The sequence below is a fragment of the Fukomys damarensis genome, unplaced genomic scaffold (genome assembly GCF_012274545.1).
Source record: "Fukomys damarensis isolate Sample0158 unplaced genomic scaffold, DMR_v1.0_HiC HiC_scaffold_31, whole genome shotgun sequence".
NCBI classification, from domain to species: domain Eukaryota; kingdom Metazoa; phylum Chordata; class Mammalia; order Rodentia; family Bathyergidae; genus Fukomys; species Fukomys damarensis.
The window spans coordinates 18,730,691-18,751,952 of record NW_022900943.1 but is presented as its reverse complement, the minus strand read 5'-3'; the positions used below and the strand labels follow the sequence as shown (position 1 = coordinate 18,751,952).

The 21,262-nt window shown below is 41.0% G+C and overlaps 1 protein-coding gene across 5 annotated transcripts in view; it reads right to left on the bottom strand.

The window, feature by feature from the left end:
• The window catches only part of LOC104872274, a 202,701-nt gene that overhangs the window by 90,390 nt on the left and 91,049 nt on the right, over positions 1 to 21,262 (bottom strand). The window contains exon 6 of one of the 5 annotated variants that reach the window (XM_010638466.3): positions 13,196 to 13,495. The exons of 2 other annotated variants lie outside the window; for them this stretch is intronic. In XM_010638466.3, coding sequence (XP_010636768.1) covers positions 13,479 to 13,495 — 17 coding nt within the window. In that variant the 3' untranslated portion in view covers positions 13,196 to 13,478. Of the gene's footprint in view, positions 1 to 13,195; positions 13,496 to 16,329; positions 16,580 to 19,094; positions 19,176 to 21,262 lie in introns of those variants that run through there. 2 more of the 5 variants (XM_010638465.3, XM_019209663.2) reach the window with 2 other exon arrangements.

Here is a 21,262-nt window from a genome sequence, read left to right as displayed (position 1 = left end):
AAAAAAAAAAAAAAAAAGACAAACCAAAAAACCTATATTGTCATATATTGATCTAACTCATTTTTTAAAAAAAGTTTTACACTGCTGGGAATTCAATCCATAGCCTCATGTGTACTATGCAAGCACTCTACCACTGAGCTACATTCCCAGCCCTGATTCAGACATTTTAACTGTTGTCCATTATTGTCATTTAAATGTATACTACTCACTTCATTCATTGCTCTTGTGATGAACATTTAGGATTTCTTTTTTCCTTTTTCATTGCCACTATCATGATGTTATATCCCTTCAAAATTAAGGGTTTCTTTGGTAAGAACATTATGGGGTTGTGGCAAATACAAACTTTTACCCTTTCCACCCTTTTTTAAAAAAAATTATATTGGTACATTTTGAATATACACAATGATTACATTCATCATAGGGAACTTGTACCTGTACGTGATATATCTTTATTTTTTTCCCATTTCCCTCCCCTCCCTTCAACCCCTCTTCCCATCCTTATTTATAAAAGCTTTGCCTCCATTTCTTTCCTTCTATTTTCTTTTTCTTTTCCTTTCCCAATCTGCCCTCCCTAATTCCCTTTTCCACTTGAACATTTTCTTCTTATTTCACAATATCTATTATACATTTTGGTCTTATTTGCACTTTTGGCTTCTCATACCAGAGAAACAATGGAATATTTCAATATGTATATCCAGTTTATTTCATTTAAGAGTATGGTCTCAAGGTCTACCCATTCATCTAGAAATGTCTCGAGCTCATCCTTCTTTACGGAAGGGTGCTCCACTGTATAAACACACACACACCCCTTTATCGACTCATTGACTGATGGGCACTAGGCTGTTCCCAAGATTTAGCTATTAAAAACTGTGACTCTAGATGTGGGGATGTAGTTCAGTGGTGCCGCCACCTGCATCATAACCACAAGGTCCTGAGTTTGATCCCCAGTACAAAAAAAGAAAGAAAGAAAAGGAAGGAAGGAAAAAGAACAAGGAATATCTTTCCATTTTTGGATATTCTGTTCAATCTCCTTTTTCAGAGTACTGTAGTTTTCCATATAAAGTCTCATACTTCTTCCATAGATTCATTCCTAGGTATTTCATTTTTTCAGATGCACTGTAAAATGTGTTGTTTTCCTCATTTCTCTCTTGGTGAGCTTGGGTACAGAAATGCTATTGTTTTTGGGGTGTTGACTTTGCATCCAGCTACACTACTGAATTTGGTTATCACGTCTAGAAGCCTTTTAGAAGAGTTTTTGGGATATTCTATGTAAAGTGTCAAGTTATCTGCAAATAATGATAATGATATCCTTTCCGAACCTTATTCCATTTCTCTTGTTTTATTGCTCTGGCTGATGTTTCCAGAAATATATTAAACAAGAGTGGTGACAGTGGACATCCTTCTCTTCTTGATTTTAAAGTGAAAGCTTTCAAGTTATATCCAGTTAGTATGATGTTGGCTGTAGAGAGCTTTTATCAGAGTGAAAGAAACACTAAGTTTTACAACTTTCCATAGGGTTTTTTTTTTATCATGAATGGGTGTTGGACTTTATCAAATGCTTTTCTTGATATGGTTTTTGTCCTTGTCTCTGTTAATATGGTGTATTAGATTGATTGATTTGTGTGGTATTAAACCATCCTGCATCCCTGGGATAAATCCTATGTGGTCATGGTGTATAGACTTCCTGATTATTTGCTGCATTCTGTTTGCCAGTATCTTATGGAGAATTTTTGTGTTGCCCTTCATTGAGGAGATTAGCTTGAAGTTCTCTTTTTTAGTTGGATCCTTCTCTGGTTTTGATATCAGGGCAATGCTCACTTCCTGGAATGAATTTAGGAGTTTTGCTTCCCATTTAATTTCTTTTTCTTTGTTTGTTTGTTTGTTTTTCAGGCTGGGTCTCACTATATAGTTGAGACTGACCTGGAACTCACTATGTAGCCCAGGCTGGTCTCAAACTCATAGTGATCCTCCTGCCTCAGTCTTCCAAATGCTGGGATTACAGGCGTGTACCACCACACCCAGCATTCCCTTTTAATTTCATTAAAGAGTTTGAGAAGTAATGGCATTATGTCTTCTCTAAAATTCTTGTGGAACTCAACAGTGAATCTATCAGTGCTTGGGCTTTTCTTTGTTGGTAGATTTTTAATTACATCTTCTATTTCTTTGACTGCTATTGGGTTATTTAGAATTTTTATATCTTTTTATTCAGTTATGGTAATTCATATCTATCTGGGAATCTGTCCATTTCTTTTGTTTTTCGTCTAATGAGAATACAGGTTCTCAAAGTAGGTATTAATGATATCCTGGATTTCTGCAGGATCTGTTGTGATTTCAACCTTTTAATTCTTTTTTTTTTTTTCATGCAACTTCCTCACTTTATTCCAACATTCCTGGCCCATGCAGGGATCACACATACTTATACAATAATAATTAAATTATTTACTGTGGTATTATTATTCAGTCATTTAGAATTCATGGCTTTACACATTTTTTGTTTTAGAGTTAGAAAGTTATACTTGTTAGTGTATGAAAATAGGACATATTTTACTTAACAGTTTTTAAGCTTGATTTATAAAGTAACTATTTGGAAGCATGGTAAATAAATCTCCAATTGTACTCTTGCCCTTAGTTTCATGTTAAGAATGGTTCTGAGTTAGCAATATTTTGTAATAAAAATTTTCATTTGCTTTTGTTTGTATTGTTTTAGTTATGTGTGAAGTTTTTAGAGGTGTAATTTATGTAAAATAGCACTGAATTAAAATGTGCAGCTTGATGAGTTTTGATAAATATTTACACTTGTGTAATTGCCATCAATCTGTATATATAAAACATTTCTATCCCCTAGAAAGTTCCTTTGTATCTCTTGCACCAATTGACGTTTTTTCTTTCCTTCCATTTCTACTGAAAACGATCGTGGTTCTCATTTCTTTCATTCTAAGTTAATTCTGCTACTGGAAATGAATATAAATGGGGTGGTAGAGTATGCCATTTTATATCTGGCTTCTATCAAAGTAATGCTATTGAGTTTTATCTATATTGCTAAGTACACCACTAAGTTCATTGCGAAGTACTGAGTTCCCTTTTTGCTACCAAATAATATTCCATTATACAAGTGTCATACAGTTTACTTTCCATTTGGGTGTTGACACACATCTTAGGTGTTTCTCTTTGGGGCTATCATAACTAAAACAGCTATGCACACTTTTGTATTTGCCACAATTTTTGTGAGTGTGGATGTAAGTTTATATATCTCTTGACTGAATCCCTAGGAGTAGATCATAGAACAGACACAAGTTTAACTTTATAAGAAACTTTCAAATAGTTTTCTTATGTGATTATAACATTTTACAGTTTCACAAAGTATGTATAGAAGTTCTAGATACAGTGAACCCTTGAGTTACAACTGATCTGACGTATGAATAACTTCAGTTATGACCAAAATTTTAGTTATAACTTTTGACCAAAGTGTTGAGTTATGACCTAAATGCCAGATGGTCTCAGATACAGATTTAACCTTAAAGAGCTCTGGAAGGAATATTACAGCATCCTTTCTTGTGTGGGGCTAATGGAGAAATCCTGGACCAATGTCTCTCTAAAGACACTGCGATTTCCTATATACGAGAGAGAGACTTTGAAGGCTGTGTAGAGGAGCCTGAGCCTTCAGTTGACCAAGCTGAGTTACAGGTAGCCCTTGCGAACGAATTGAGTTTGTAAGTCAGGGGTCCACTGTTCTCTTCATCTATGTTGGCTAATATTTTTTCAGCATTTTAACTTTAATCCACACTAGTATATGTGAAGTGATATTTTGTTGTGATTATATTATTTATTTATTTTTGGTACCGGAGATCGAACTCGGGCCCTTGCGCTTGTGAGACAGGAGGCAGAACCACTGAGCCAAATCCCTGGCCCTGTTGTGATTGTGATGTACATTTCCATGAAGTATAATGTTGTTCTGGTCTTTGTCATGTATTTATTGACTGTTTTTATATATATTTTTGGAAATTCATTTCAACTTTTTTTTTCCTATGTTAACTGGAAATAGTTTCTCTCAAATGAATTTCCTACTAAAACTTTCCTTTCCCAATGTCTGAATAATATTGTGTTTAGGAGTTCTTAATATATTGCAGCAATATGTCCTTTGTCATATGTACACATTGGAAACAATTTTTTGCCTCATCTGAGGCCTGCTTTTTGTTTTACTAGTTGTGTTTTTTTTTCAGCTTTAATTGAGTTTATTGGTACATTTTAGGGATACAGTACAGTTACATTCATTGTTGGGATCTTGTACCTCCACATGACAAGTCTTGGTTCTCATTTTTCCCCTTGTCCCTGCCCTCCCTTCACCCCCTCCTCCCCTCCCCATCTACAACCACTTTATGTCCATCTTTTCATTATCTCACTTTTTTTTTCTTTTCCCTTTTTACCCTTCCCCTACCCGTTCCACCTTCCCTACACCTTTAGCTCCTTTCTTCCCATTTCTCAATGTCAGTAATCTTATTAGGATCTTCTGTATTATTGCAGATTATTCACACCAGAGAAACTATTCAGTATTTACACATGTGTGCCTTATTTATTTCACTTAGGAGTATATCTTCAATATGTATCCATTTTCCTATGAATGAATCTATTTTCTCATTCTTTATGGCTGAGTAATATTCCATTTTATAGGAAAAACTACATCTTCTTCAGTTTCCAACTGATGGACAAATAGGCTGTTTCCAAGTTTTAGCTATTACAAACTGTGCCACTATAAACATGGGTGCGCATACTTCTCTGTGATATGATTCTTTTAGTTCTTTTGGAAAGATACCCAGCAGAGGGATGGCTGGGTCAAATGGAACCTCCAGTCCAAGCTCTTTGAGGTATCTCCATATTGATTTCCATAGTTCAGCCTTTTAATTCTTAATTACATACATTTGAGTCTTTTCTTTCCTTTTATTGATAAGGCTGGCTAAAGGTTTGTCAATTTTATTTAATCTTTCAAAGAACCAACTCTTTGATTCATTAATTCTTTGCATTATTTTCTTAGTCTCTACTACATTAATTCTGCTCTTATCTTTATAATTTCTTCCTTCATATGAGCTTTGGGCTTGACTTGCTCTTCTTTTCCTAGGAGCTTGAGGTTCAACATTAGGTTGTTTGAGTTTGCTCTGTTTTGCTGATATGGGAATTCACCCCTATAAATTTCCCTCATTGAACTACTTTGAGTCCCATAAGTTCTGTTGTGTCTTATTATCACTTAATGGGAGAAACTGTCTAACTTGTTCTTTAATTTCATCTGTGACCCACTGGTTGTTCAGGAGGGTATTATTTAATTTGCATGTGTTTATGAAGTTCTTGTGGTTTATTTTGCCATAAATTTCCAATTTTATTGCACTATGGTCTGATAATATGCATGGAATTGTGTCAATTTCTTTGCACTTACTCAAGCATGTTCTATGTATTAGTAGTCTATTTTGGAGAATTTTCTGAGTGAAGGTAAGAATACACTCTGATGGTGTGGGATATAACACTGTAGGGATCTTCTAAATCAATGTGTTCAAAAGTTTGGTTCAGTTCAGATTTTTTTTTAATTTTTTGTCTAGATGCTACGTCTATGACACTGGAGAATTGAGGTCCCCCTTTATAAATGTAGTAGTGCTTATTTGATTTTTCATGTCTGTTAATATTTTATATAGTTGGGTGCAATGGTATTTGGTGTGTATATATTTATGATTATTTTTTCCTCTTGTACTGTTCCTTTCACAAGGATATAGTAACCATCTTTGTCTTTTCTGGTCAGTCTTACCCTGAAATCCACTTTGTCTGCAAATATAATAGCTACTCCTGCTTTTTTCTGGGTTCCTTACACATGGGGAATTGTCTTCCATCCTTTGACTTTCAGTCTATCAATGTTTGTTTGTTTGGCGCCGGGGAGCGAACTCGGGTCCTTGTGATTGGATTGCGAGGCGGAGGAACCACTGAGCCAAATCCCTGGCCCTCAGTCTATGAATTTCTTAATCAAATGTCTTTCTTGTATACAGCATATCATTGGATCTTGATTCTTGATCCATTCTATCAGTATGTTTCTTTTGATCAGTGAATTGAGACCATTTACATTGATGGTTATAAATGATATTTTATTGATTTATCCTTCATATTATTTTCCTATTGTTGGTTCCCCCCTTTTCCCTCTCTGTTTAATTACTTGCTTTTCCTGGTGGCTTCATTCTGTTTGCATTCATGAAGCTGAGGGCTCATTAGCTCTTTTTTTGTTTTGTTTTGATTTGGTTTTGTTTTGCGGTACCAGAGATTGAACTCAGGACTTTGCACTCGGTGCCACTGAGCTAAATCCCCACTCATTAACTCTTCCTAGACTGTCTTTCAGAACATTTTGAAGAGCAATGGATTGGTGGTCATGAATTTCTTCAGGAGTCACCTTGGAAGTATCTTATTTCTCCATCAGTGTTGAAAGATAATTTGTGGGATACCTCAGTCTGGATTGGAGGTTTTCTTTTAGGACATGAAATACTTCACTCTAAGCTCTCCTTAACTTGAGGGTTTGTGCTGAGAATTCTAATGTGATTCTGATAGCCTTTCTCTAATGGCTTTTAATATTCTGTTGTTCTGAATTTCTAGAAGTTTGACTATTATATGCCTTGGTGTAGATATTTTTTGATCACGGTTAACTGGAGCTCTATATTCCTCACCTATCTACATGTGAAATTCTTTTCCCATTCTTGCAAAGTTTTCTGCCTTTACTTCTGTGAACACGTTTTTTATTTCATTTGGACTATGTCCTGCTTTTAGACTCTGATCAATCTTATGTTATTGTTTGCATTGTCTAGCAGCTGTTGGGCTGATTTCTGGTCCCTTGTTATTTTTAAGAAATCTCTTTGCTATAGTCAGGGTTTTGGTAAGATAATACAGTTACTATAAGACACATAGTTTATCGAATTATTTTATGATGATTACTCAAAAAGTCCAATGCAAAGGAGTGCAAGAGATTAACTTCCCACTAGGGGCCCAAGGAATCCAGCTAAGGGCTTGGAACTCAGCAATTTCCAAAGCAAGTCTAGTTAAAGGCTTAGAGTCCAAGGCAATGTCCTCCACAAGTCCAGCCAGTGGTGGGCCTAGAGCCCATAGCAATGTCTCATGCTTGTCTGTATTGAGGATCTGCACGTGGAAGGCCCAAAGGCCAGTGGTGGAAGCAAGAAAGCCTATGCTGGTGAGATGAAGGATTTGTGCCACCAAGCAGAGGGATCAACATTGGAACCAGGAAGTGATGCTCATGGTGAAGATCAAAGCTCCCCTGATGAAAACAGCAGCTATACCCAGTGACAGCGAGGCTCGAAGCTCCTCCTCCAATGAAAACAGACAAGTTTGCATCAGGAAAACCATCCACAGCAAGATTCTCCTAGAAAATCAACATGCCAGCCAGGCATGTGGTGCATGTCCGTAAACCCAGCACTCGGGAGGCTGAGGCAGGAGGATCACTGCAAATTCCAGACCAGTCTGGGCTACACAGTGAGTTCCAGAGTAGTCTGAACTACATACTGAGATCCTGTCTCAAAAAAAATAAACAACAAAAAAAAGAAATCAACAGGCCAAGATTCCTCCAGTTCTCTTTTTATGGCTAATGCTAACAATCCTCAGGTGGGTCCTCCATGCCCAGACTACAATGATTCAGTTCAGAAGGGTATTACAAGTTGACCATTACTCAATCCACCACACTTTTCATGATTGGTCACTACAATCCTGTCTTCTATATCTGATATTCTGACCTTGCATTGGTTCATTCTACTTAAAATACTTTGAAATTTTTAATCTCCTGGATATCTGTTTGAATCTGTTTCATGGGTTCCATTTTTTTCCTATGTTGGGCATTCCTGGTTTCCATCACATTCCTAAGCTCCTCTATTTTTTAAAATCTGTAACTACTCCAGAGTTACTAACCATGTCCTTCATTATAGTTACCATCTCTGTAGTTATCTGAGAGATTATTTCTGATTTGATTTTTTTCTATATCCTCATTCATGTGCTTTGTTACTCAAACTGTTACCACCTCAGAGTCCAGCTGGATGACTTATCTCACCTCAGTGCTCCCTGGGTTTGCCTTTGGTGAGGAAGAAGTCTTGGGTTGCATCTTGTTTTCACATCTTCTCACTTTTTTTTGTTCAATTTCTGGATTTATGCTTGTAAACGGCCTATGGCAGATAGCTTATTGCTAGTAACGAGAACCTTTTGGACATGACCACTTCTCAGGGATGTCTTCAGGTGTAGCTGGCTTTTGGGGTCTGAGTCTGTCACCTACCTCTTCAATTAATTGGGGATGAGAAGTTGCTGCCTATTTGGCCTAGGCCCAGGTTCTTTGGAGCTGGTCCATGGTACTTTGTATGAATCTCAGACAATCTGTTTTGGCATACTAGGAAGAGCGATTGGTTAGAATAATTATGTTACCTAATCTAAAATAGTACAATCAGTAATAACAATAGCATCAAACAGCCTAGAAAATGACCAACTGTGGTAATTATTACTTTGTCACCTAGAGTCCGGGTGTGTGGTTCAGTTGGCAGAGTGTTCTCCCAGAATGTGCATGGCCCTGGGTTCAATCCCCAGCACCAGTAGAATTGGTCACCTTTAACCATATGAACTATGTAGTTATATAACAAAATGTTTTAAAATTCAGAAAATTGTATACAGTAATTATCCCCTAGGTATGGTGATTTCACCACTGATGGGGAAAATTTTAAAGGTGTTAGGGTAAAAGGCAGAGAAACAAAGTGAAAGAGATTAGAAGCAAGATTGCTTCTCTGCTGTTCACCACTCTGCCATCTTCCTGGAAGCCTTCCCCTTCCCACCCTTTGCCCTTCACAGTGTTTGTTCCATTCACATTCCTACCCATAACACATGGAGAGTTTTCTTCTCCTGTGCAGTGTCAAAGTCTGTTAAGATCCAGATAGCTCAAGAACACAGGTGGAGCTGCGTGTGATGGAACGTGCCTAAAATCCCAGCACTCAGGAGGCTAAAGCAGGAGGATCACTGCAAGTTCAAGGCCAGCCTGGGCTGTATGAGTTCAAGGCCAGCCTGAACTCCATCATAAAACCCTACTTTAAAAAAAAAGGAACAGAAGTGGAAATATGCACTTAGAAATGAGGAATATCTCTTAATGTATACTACTAAAGAGTGATCTTAGCCAAATATGGTAGTGCACGCCTGTAATCCCAGCACTCATGAGACTGAGGCAGGAAGATGGCCATGAATTTGAGATCAGCCTGAGCTCCATAATGAGTTCAAGGCTAGCCTGAACTACATGGTCAGACCCTGTTTAAAAAAAAAAATGAAAAAAAATATTTTTTAAAACCGCAAAAAAAAAGTAGCCAAGATCAATAGGATTGTACCAACAAAAAACCACTGGTCTGAAAATGGGATCATTTTGGTCACTAATAAAGATAAAAACTGTGAGGCATGATAGCACAGGTCTTTAATCCCAGGTTAGGGATGTAGCTCAGTGCTCTCTGGGTTTAATTCCCAGTTTTAAGAAAGAAAAGAAAAGAGTAATGACCAGAAGAATGAAGCATTTACTTCTTTTTTTTTTTTTTTTTTTTTTTTTTTGAGACAGGGTCTCACTATGTAGTTGAGACTGACCTGGAACTCACTATGTAGCCCAGGCTGGTCTCAAACTCATTACTCATTACTCATCGATCCTCCTGCCTGAGCCTCCTGAGTGCTGGGATTACAGGCGTGTGCCACCACGCCCAGCCCTGAAGCATTTACTTTTAATTTCCAAAGGAACTGTATGTCATGGCAACCACCACATAGTCTAAATGAGGAAGTCTCTCTCCATGGGTACATTCCAATAGGATAAAATTAGAATGCTATCATCTTGCCATCCTAATAAGTTAATGTAACTAGGCAGTAAACATCAATGGCTGCTACAGGAAAGAAAACTGGACAGAAAATCGAACAGATAACACAACACCACTGCTGAAGTCTCAGCAATGAAAGAAAAAAAAATCCGATCAAACCTCTAGGTCTAACCGCCAGTTTGCACCATAAGAGATGGTGAACATGTTACACGATAACAAGGGAAGACGCAGAAGAGTTGGAAGTACACTGGTTACCAAGTTACTCTCAGATTAATATCCCTGCAGTCAAAATGGTAAAACTCCTGATGAATGCTGAACACTAACCACTGAACAATGCACTCATCTTCAGCAGAGCTGAGCCTCTCACGCTCAGATCACTTCCCCCTTCTCACCTTCTACCATCATGCCCTAAAAGTAAACTTCATTAACTGAGGCTCCCGATTATATCTATTCCCTCATACAAAGCATCCTACCCATTCATAAGAAGTGCACAGTACCGCCCCCTCTTGCCCTTGTACAAGACTTCTTTCCAACAGAGTTCTCCTGTCACATGCACTGAAGATGGATGACACTGTGATCCTGCATTCAGGGGGACCGAGAACCTGGCGTGGTGCTGCACTCCTGTAACCCCAGCACTCGGGAGGCTGGGGCAGGAGGATGGTGAGTTCAAGGCCAGCCTAGAATACATAGTCATACTCTGCCTCAAAGAGGAGGAGGAGGGAAAGAGGGTTAAACATGAAGAGGTTTTGATCTAAAAGAAAGATGCTATGAAATGTCTATTTCTATCATTTCTATATGTTGGAAAACATTCAGATCATTAGAAAATATTAATCGTAATTTGCATAGTTTTCTTTTTTTATGTAAAAATGGCAGCTTACAGAATACTTCCAGAAACACAGCATTCAGAGGGCTGTGACATTCAATGGGGGTGGGGGTTCAAATATATTGTTAACGTGGCATGAAAGGGATGAAGTGACTTCTCAAGAGAAGATCTAAAAAAAGGCAAAACAGCTACCCAGCTTCGCATAATGTCTCATCTTTTCCATATTTAGTGAGCAAGAGTCAAAAATACCAAAACTCCTGGGAAATTCTCAGTAAAAGAAATGTATTTTTGCTCAGCATAATTTAGTTCCATTTGTGGCTTCCTCGTACAAGAGTCAGGATTCCTTTACTTGAAAGAGAGAGAGGTTTGAAATATGACTGTCAACAATGATCTAAATATTTCTTTATTATATGGCCATTTTCTAGTGCAGTCATAGGAAATTATGAAACAGGATCAAAAAGAATGTGAGCATGGTGTTAAATGACAAGCCATCCTTAGTTGAGGAATTCTAAACTGTGAATTCAGCATTTCCTATATTGACGGTAATAGAGGAAGATTTCACATCGTCTATGCCCAGACATTAAAGGAAGCAAATTGAGGGTAAACAATACCACACAGAGATCAGGACATTGATTCTAATTGTTCTTAATTTATACTGCAAGCCAGAGGAAGGGGAAGACTTTGGGGGAAAGTATGGATTTTTTTTTAACCAAAAAACCCTGAGAGATCATGGTGTCCATGAAGGAAGAGTTGGTAATCTTTACATATTGCAAACAGGTACTCATTTTTTCTAATTAAAAAAAAAAAGAAATGACAATTAAGAGAAAGAAAGAAAGAAAATTGGATTCTGCTTAAGCCATTCTCTAAAGCTACAAGTAGAAATCTTTCCTTTTTCCCTAGTAGCCATCTGTATCTACCATTCCATTTGGCCCATGTTAAGATCTTAATCTTAGAGCAATAGTTGCAGCTATGAACCAAAAGTAGAGGACTCGAAATGTCAGCTAAGAAGTAAATTTAGTGCAGTATAGCTGGAGCAACTAGATATTTTTTAAGGTATATTTCCTCTAGGTGTTTTGTGTATTCTATTTTTAGTATCCTTTAGTAAAGGCTGATTTAAAATTAGTACCATCCAAACTGGAATGAACCCTGAGAATGAAGATTATCCCCAAATGACTTATCTGCTACTTTTAAATTTTTCAGCCAGATGCTACAGACAAGATCCCTCATGTCAGTGATTTCAGGTTTCTAATCTAGTATACAATCATACAATTCAAGAATTTCTGAGTTGGAGAAATTCTTTAAAAAAAAAAGAAAGAAAAGAAAAACAGGTGTGGTGATTCACGTCTGTAATCCCAGCACTGGGGAGGGTAAGGCAGGAAGATCACTGTGAGTCAAGGCCAGGCTGGGCTTCACAGTGAGCTCCAGACCAGCCGAACGACTTAGGGAGACTCTGTGTCAAAAAAAATTATCCCTAGACGCCTCATGCCATGTGGTTGGCATGTATGTCTTGGGGGACTCTGCCTGTGGTTGGACTAGATGCAAAAAAGAGCTTAGATCAGTTCTGGCTGTTTCCACCACCCCTTGGGCCTTGGGGTGTGGATCCAGGAGAGGAGGCAGGATGGGACTCATGGACACAGTGTCACCGATTCATCTCCCTGCTCAGGTCCAGGGTCCCATTGCGAGGCAAAGATCAAAGCTGACTTCTGAACTCTTCCACTCATCTGTAGCAGTAGCATTAGAAAGTAAAAGTAAACCAGCCAGGAACAGTGGCACATCTCAGAATCGCAGCACCGAGGAAGGCTGAGGCAGTAGGAGTGAGAAGAAACAAAAACGTCACCTCAAATATTGGAGGCATCAGTAGCCCAATGCAAATAGTAATTAAAAAATACCCACTCCAGCGCTCAGTGGGGACGATCAACAAGACCATGAAAGATGATAACATTTGGGCAAAGACTATGTAAGCTTAATTTAATTGAAAAGTAATAAATGATCTCACATTGATGGCTACTTATCTTTCGTCTAAGTAAAACCACACCTGGCTGCAATCTATGCGTGAATGTTCCAAAATGATTAGGAAATAAAACCAGATGAGCCGCGGACTAAGCATGGTGGTGCATATCTGCAATCCCAGCACTCGGGAGACTGAGGCAGGAAGACTACAAGTTTGAGGCCAGTTTGAGGAAGACGTGTCTCAGAAAAAAAAAAAAAAAAAAAAAAAAAAGGGAAACTAGGGGTGATGATTTTTTACTTTTATTTGATTTTTTTAAGGACTGATCATTTTTTAAATGTTTCTGGTTATTAATTAAATGGATTCTACATCCCTTCTTTCTACCAGGACTTTGAGGGAATGAACAAATGGTATAAAAGTACATAAAATAATAATGGAACCATGAGGAAAGAGCACAAAGCTGTCAAGATGAAAATTTTGGATCTGAGCTTCCTGGAATACAAGGAAAAAAATAAAATAACATAATTATATAATTCTTAGTTTTACAAAAGAGAAACACAGTTTACTTAAGAACTGTAGTTAAAAGAAATGTTCTTCACCACTGTAGATAACCAATATCCAGTGAGCCAGTCATGTAAATGTGGGCTCAGCTGATAATGTTTCTCCAGGAAACCCTAAATATAAGTCAGTGTCACTCAGAATGGGAATATGCTTTAGATGCGGCATAATTTCAAATTCTCAAAGCCATGTTCAAGGGGCAACACAGAACCCAGTTAAGAACATGGAACTGAGCCCCAAACAAGTCCAGGTGGCATCCTCTCCATCCACGGCTTGGGTGGCAGCAGACAAATATCTCAATTCACCAAGCTCTCTTATCTACAAGAAAGGAATAATTACATTTACTTTGGAGAACTATAATAAAAGAAAACATCTCCATTGGCAGATCCTTTTCTGTAAAGCACTTGTGATATGTGAATATTTATTTTATTGATCTATTTAGAGACAGGGTCTCACTACGTAGGTCAGGTTGGAGTTGACCTCACTGTGTAACCCACGCTGGCCTCAAACTCAGTGATCTTTGCTGCCTCAGCCTCCCAAGTGCTGGGATTACAGGCACGCACCACACATGTTAATATGTTTTACACTACACTACTGTGTCTAACGTAACCATGCTCAGCATATTCAAGGCATGTCGATCCCACATGTTCCCTCTTAGAGATGTAAAGTGGACATCAGGGGCTTGGGGATGCAGCTCTGTGATACAGTGCATGTTTAGTATGCACAAGATTGTGAGTTCAAACTCATTGCCAAAAAGAGTTAAAGTGTACACTGGCTGTATTAAATAGAAATTACAGGAGGCTGTGCTTTGGACTAAACTCCTGTGCCAAGTTAAAAATCAAAATGGAGTCCCTCATGCTAAAGTTCTATATCAACAAGTTGAAAACAAGCTGTTTATCTGGAGTTCTGAGAAAGTAGGATTAGAGGAACAACACCCACATTTCCCAAACAGGAGAGTTTCAATCTGCATGATAATGAGGTTCTCTCTGCTTTGATCCCCACACAAAAGAAGTAACAAGAAATAACTTGATGGTACTGATTAAATTATTTTCCTACTGTTCCTCTCCTTGCCTCCACCTTTGAGGAAAGTAACTTCTAATTGACTGATCCACTTTTTGGCTTCTGTTTCTACTTTCTCAAACCCAACTGTGTCTGTAAAACCAAGCTCTTCTGCTCCTTTCTTTGGAACATTAATTATACACTTATGGAATGAAGGGTTGCCTGAACCTAGAATCAATAATAAAGTCTATTAAAATCTTTAAATTATTTTAACTTTGTCCTTTGATAATTCTTTTAGCTAGTTCAGGTTAACATATAACAAAATACTACAGACTACCCAGGCTCCTAAACAAGAGAAATTAATTTCTCCTAGTTCAGGAGCTTGGGAAGACCAAGGTCAAGGGGCTGGCATGTTAGGGGTCTGGTGAAGGCCAGCCTTCTGGTCCACAGATGACCATCTTTCCTTTGTTTGCATATGACAGAGGAATAAATGAGCTCCCTGGGGCCTCAAATGAGGACACTAATCCCATATTAGGATTTAATCTCCACAAAGGCCATCTCCTAAAATCATCACCTCAAGAGGTTTTAGTGACAAAGAGACCACCACAGGACAGAGAACAAACTCCAGGCCTTTACCGTGTTACTCATTAAAAGCACGATTTGCGTTTTCTTTTGAGTTAGTTGGGGACTTTAAAGTGCTTTTCACTACTATTAAAAACAAGAACAAAAACAGTGACTTTTCCGTTGAGCCTACAAGGTGCCCAATAGGTACAGAGCACGGCCTGACCTGCATTTTGTATCCTCAGCTGCACACAGGTATGTTAATCATTTAAGGTGTGTCTAAAAGTTGGCAAAACAAGACTGATTAGCGCTGAATTTACATATCTCATTCCCTGTTTCAAAAATGAAGATGCCGAGATAAGGAGTTTGCCATGACAGTCAACTACACCCAGATGTCTCTAGCCACCTTGGATTCCAGCAGAGCCTCAGAAGACAGCCTGCCTCATGCAGATCCAGTCCTGTGTGGGAATCCAAATGTTCCTTAGCCATAAGGATTCCCCCAGAGCTAAAGGCCAGCTTGGCCTTTGTCAACTCCTCAAACTAAGGTCCTTTATTTTCTCTTACTTTCCAAATGAAGCATTTTTTCTTTCTGGAAATTCATGGTTTAGTTTTAATTTTAGATTATCACAAAAGCAAGGACCCATTCTAGCCAGTAACATTAGGATTTCCACCACTAGGATCTGAACTCTGGCCCCAGAGTTCAACCCTTAGCACTGGCATACTGCAGACCTGAGAAGTCTTTCTGTGACGCATGTTTGTTATCTGAGAGGAGCTCTCCCTATCTAGTCCAGACTGGACTTTAAGTCACTATGTAACCAGGCTGGCTTCAAAACAGTGGTAATCCTCCTGCCTCAGCCTCTCAAGTAGTAGAATTTCAGGAAGATTGTGAGTTTGAGACCAGCCTGGGCTGAGTATAAAGACCCCATCTCAAAATTGTTTTTAATTTGCATATTTACATTTCCAGGGCTAGAGGGTATAGGTCTGTGGTAAAGCACTTGCCTTATAAACCCAAGGCCTCAATCCTCAGCATCACAGGGAAAAAAATTATATTTCCAGTCTATGTATTATTAGATCATTACCAGTCCCAAAAATATCTCTTCACTGAGTCATGATGTCTTTTCCTCCCTCCAATGCCATGCAGCCCAAGCCATCCTGTGCATTGTACAGTGTGACAGCATCCCTGGCTTCCGGCCTATTTGATGACAACAGCATCTCATGCCCTGCCTGGTCTCCAGTCATAAAACCCAGTATGTGTTCGGATATTGCCATATGTCTCATGGGGTTGAGGGGGGTCACTCTTAATTAACAGTGCTCGAGGACTTCATGAACAATCCCCTGGGCCCAACCTGCATCCTTGCCAGGGTAGTAGTGGAGAATAAAACTTTGCCTTGGTCCTCTAAAACTTCATCAGAATGAAATGACAACAGACAGATTGAGTAGCAGAAAAGGCACGCAACTTAATTAATGTGCGCAGGGGGAGACACTCACAGTGTAGGAGTCACACACAAAGTATGGGCCCCCCTGAGGCGCCAGATGGCTCAGACTTAAATAATTTCCTAAGCTATGGAGGACAGGAGCCTGGATGGGGAAGGGTGTGGGGTGTTCTGAAGGGAGGGCTGAGGGAAGAACACAAGCCAACAAAGCTTCCTGTGGTGGAGATGAAGTCAGCCAGGGGATCTCTTAGGAGTTGCCTTCATAAGAAGAGAGAAGTATGCCTGCACCGTGACCCAGAAGTGGGGACTTCCATCTCAACTTGCTGGGCGCTTAGTCTTTCCTGGTTAATGAGATCCCAGGACAACTGAATCCCACTTGGGAGGGGGCTGTGAGGAAGCCTCACATTGCCTGTGGAAGAGAAAGGTGCCAGGGAGATATGGGGTAAGGTTAGAGACTCCCTGTGGTTTCTCCTAAAGTCTAGTTCAGCCCCCAGACTTTAGGGCCGGGATATGATTTTATTTTCCTTTCCTTTCCTATCTTTTCTTTTTCAGCGTGTGTGCATGCATATATGTGTATGTGTAACTGAGGATTGAAAACAAGGGTGTTCTACCACTGAACTCCATTCCCTGCCCTATTTTATTTTTCATTTGGAGACAAGGTCTCATTAAGTTGCCCTGCCTCAGCTTTCCCATGTTGGGAATACATCCCCAGACTCTATTTGTTGGTGCAGATTAAAAAGCACTCAACACACCACACACCAAGAAATCTGACAAGGCAAGGTTGTTTTACTTCTGCAGAAGGGTACTAGCACATTATTTCCTAAAGCAGGAAAAGCAGCCGACCTTCTCCCCATTGGCTGGTTTGAACATTCAAAGTCTATCCTGATTGGCTATTTAAACAGCGTGAGGGGAGGGCCTGAAGGATTGCCAAGCAGAGTTGCTAAAGGAGAGGAGAGTGGGTGTATGGGGACTAAAAGTGCTTGGCTGTCAATATGTTATCATGGCAGTCAACCGTGTTCCGGCAATCTAAGCTGAGCAGACATTTTCTATAGTTCTGGTGTAAGGGGTGGGGTGGTGGGGTGGCCTCCTCAAGTGAACTAGAGTTTAAGATGGAGGCGCTCCTGTTTATACACTTTTTTTTTGGTCTTTTTTTATGTGTACATCATGGGTCTAATTCAATCCCTTCATTTTATAGTAATGGAAGCTAAAGATCCAACAGAAGGGAGAACTTCAGAGGATTAAGCAGTTAAAGTGCTGCTAAACCTAGAACTGGAGGCACCACATTCCTGAACTGTAGCATTTGCTCTTAAATCTTGTTCAAAGTTTCAAGAAAAGCTCTGCAATGATTTTCCTCTACGTTACTTCCTGTCTTAGAAATAAAATCCTAAAATATTAAGAACAGTGAAACCCTCGGTCAAAATGAGTTCACAAGCTGTCCCAGCCAGTGTGGACTATGGTGTTTCCTAAAACCCATTTTGTGGAAAAAGAAATGTTTTCTTTCTTTCATTTATTCACCTATTTATTTATTTATGTACTGAGGGATCGAACTCAGGACCTTGTGCTTGCAAAGCAGGCGGCACCACCACTGAGCTAAATCCCCAGCTCATTTATTTATTTTTAGTTAACCAATAATAATTGTGTTGTATATTTACAGAGTGCAATGTGATATCTTTTTATTCTCCCCCCGTTTATATCCTCTGATAGAAAAGACCTTGTTTCTTACACCCCGTTGCTGGGTTTACAAATGTGCACCATTGTGCCTGGTCAGGGGGTCGGGGTACTGTTTTATGAGCCCCAGGCTAGCTTTGATCAAATCTCTCAGCAGATATAGTAGCACGTGCTTATAATCCCAATATTCTGGGAAGCTGAGGCTGGAGGATTGCAAATTTGTGTCGAGCCTGGACAATTTAGTGACTTAACTACCCTGCCTCAAAATTTAAAAGTGGAAAAAGTCTGGGGATGTGTGTTTCTCAGTGTGAAGGCCCTGGGTGCACTCCCCATACCACAGCCACCTCAAAAAAATGAAGACAAAACCCGCTTACCAGGTGGCACCTGTGCGCACGCTAGGCCAGAATCCCAGCCTCACAACCCCAGCGGATGTGGGAGCTGCCCCGCCACACTGCCTCATCTCTCAAGTCTGCCCTCTCCGGACCTTCTCAAGAGATGCCAGTTCCTTCCTGAAGGACACTGACCAGGTCCGCACTGGGCTCCCGGACATGGGGCGCTTTGCGGTGATCCGCCCCACAGGCCAAAACTAAGAGCAGAAGGCGCGGCCTCACTGTCACAGCTTGGACCCCGCCCGTGGACCGTGCACGCGAACACCAGCAAATGCGCCCCAAGCGGACCCTTCCTCACTTTCCTGCCGTTTAGCACAAGCTCCCTCACGGCTCTCATTCTGCCCAGTGGCAGAGCTAAACCTCGGGAAATTTACAATCCCCACAGGTTCCCTCTCTAGGGGACTCCCAAGATGGCATGGGAAGGGGACATGGATCACAGGGTCCTTAGGGTCACCTCCGTGCTGTCTTCTGCCATGTTTTTCGGGAACCCTTTACGTCCACAGCCTCTGTACCTCACCCGCACTGCTGTCAGGTCCCCCTGCCTTCAAATTCCCCATCACCCCTGCCTGGACCATCGGATTCCTCCTCCGGCTCCAACTTTCCTCTAGGAGAGCTTTTCCCCGCCCATCAGCAGTTTCTGTTCCTGGCTCTGCCCATCCTACTCCCTGAGTCCCCTTAGGAGCCGTGTTCTGGAAGCTCCACAGACTCAGCTTTTCTCCCCTTCAAATCGCCACGTCTGCCAGCAACGCCAACAGTCGCTTCTCAACTCTTCCCATTCACCAAGAGAATAGAAGCACTCAGAAAAGGTAGAAGGAAATGAGGGGAAAACCTGGGTTAAATTCTCAGATCGGATTCTCAGGTCCCCTGCTACTTCTGGGTCCACTGCAGTGGCCTGTCCACATCTTCTCCACCTCAGATCTCATCTCAGCGAGGACTCCCCATGCCCTCCTGCAAGAGTCAAGTGGAGGAAAAGCCAGATTTCCTCCCACTGGCCGCATTCACTTGGTGGAGGTGGCTACCTGAAGTATACGGAAAGATTATTTCAGCCAGGAGCGGTGTGGCACATGCCTGTACTCTGAGTTCTCTGGAAGGCTGAGGCAGGATGATCCCAAATGCAAGCCCAGCCTGGCCCAGCTTTACTGAATTATGGAGATCTTGTCTCAAAATAAGAAATCAAAAATATACACTGGGGATGTAGCTATGTGTGAAGGCCCTGTGTTCAATTACCAGAACTATAAAAAAAAAACTATTGTAGGCCCCAGCAAGGCTCAGAAAACAACAAGGATTAGTCACATCCACCATGGATAGGGGGACAGGTTTCACCATGTGTGCCAAACGGTGCCATCGTGGGCTTCCTGTTACCCACCGATGCGAACACTCACCTCGAATCTCTTATTTCCACTCACATAATAAATATTAGAGGTCTGATGGAAAACCTTTGCAGAGAGAGCCCCGCGTATAAAGGATGCTAAGAGGCAGCGTCATCCCAGGGCCAGCGCCCCAAAGGCACCCTCGGGACCTGGCAATAGGATGGCACAACAGGTCCAACACACAGTCCTTCCCTTCTCCCCAGCAACGAGCCCCTCAGGGAAGGACAAGTAAGTTTGAGTCTTGTACCCTTCGAAGTAAGCACAGAAACCCTGATCACACTACTTATTTATTCCACAGACAGTGAGAGCCACCATCTTGAGTGTGTGCAGTGCTGGGAAGCAAATACTCACACATGCTGGCAGGCGCTGTACCCCTGGGCCACCCCCCCAAGCTCCCACCCCACTGTTGATCTGAAGCACAAGTGTTACAACTTTTTCTTTTCTTTTTACCACACACACATACACACACACACACAAAACCCCCACTCCCAAATATTAGGGATAGAGCCCAGGGAACACTGAGCTCTTTTAAATTGAACAGGGTCTTGTTAAATTGCTAAATTGCCCAGACTGGGCTCAACTTGAAATCCTCCTGCTTCAGCCTCCCAGAGAACTGGGATTACAAGTCATGTGCCACCACTCCCACTGTCCCAACTTTTTTGATGGCTTGTACCTGTAGCATCTGCCTTCACTTTCGGGGAGCCATGTCAGAATGCCCTAAAACAAGGCTGTGAGGAGACCTGCTTTAGGAAGGCCTAGTGAGGAGCCCAAAAGGAGACATGGCCTCATCCTCTATAGCCAAGCAGAACCTCTGGAACAAGGGTGGTTCCAGGCCACGGTGAGAAAGGTCAACCGTGCTGCAGCAGCAGCTCCGTCCCTCTGGGCATTTGTCCAGGGCCTGGAATAATTCCTCCAAGGAAAAGCCATCCCCTCCCACAGAAACAAACTAAACCAGAATCACAAAAATAATTCAAGGCAAGCGCAACACCTGAAAGCAAAATTACCAAGAAATACAGTCTAACCTGGGCTGCTTCCTTTTTTGTGTGCGTAGTACTGGGAACTGAACCCAGAGATATCCATCCACATTCCCCCTGGCCCTTTTGGTTTTGAGGTAGGATCTTGCTATCACTAAATTGCCCAGCTGGGCTCAAACTTGTGATCCTCCTGCCTCAGCTTCCCAAGTAGCTGAGACTCCAGGCCTGTGCTACACTGTCTGGCCCTTTGGTTGTTTTATGATCTGTCTAGGCAGGCAACATGAGGATACAGTATGGCTGTTTATCCTGGCCTGGGGCCTGGGGTGGGAAAAAGCAGAGAAATAGTGGAAGCCCCTCCTCAGGGTCCTCCCCTTTAATAAAGCTGGGTGTGGTGCCTCACACCTTTAATTTCAGCACTTAGGAGGCTAAGGTGGGGGGACACAAATTTGAAACCAGCCTGGAGCACATAGCAAAAACCTGTCTCAAAAAACATGTCAGGCATGATGATATTTCTGTGTAATCCCAGCACTTGGGAGGCTGAGGCAGGAGGACTGCAAGTTCAAGGCCAGCCTAGACAGCAGTGACAGCCTGCCTCAAAAAGCAAACCAAAGGGTGGCAGAGGTGGGTGGTGTTTCCTGTTCATCCAGGCTTTGGGGTCCTTAAATCTGTACTATCGCCTTTTCCCACTCTG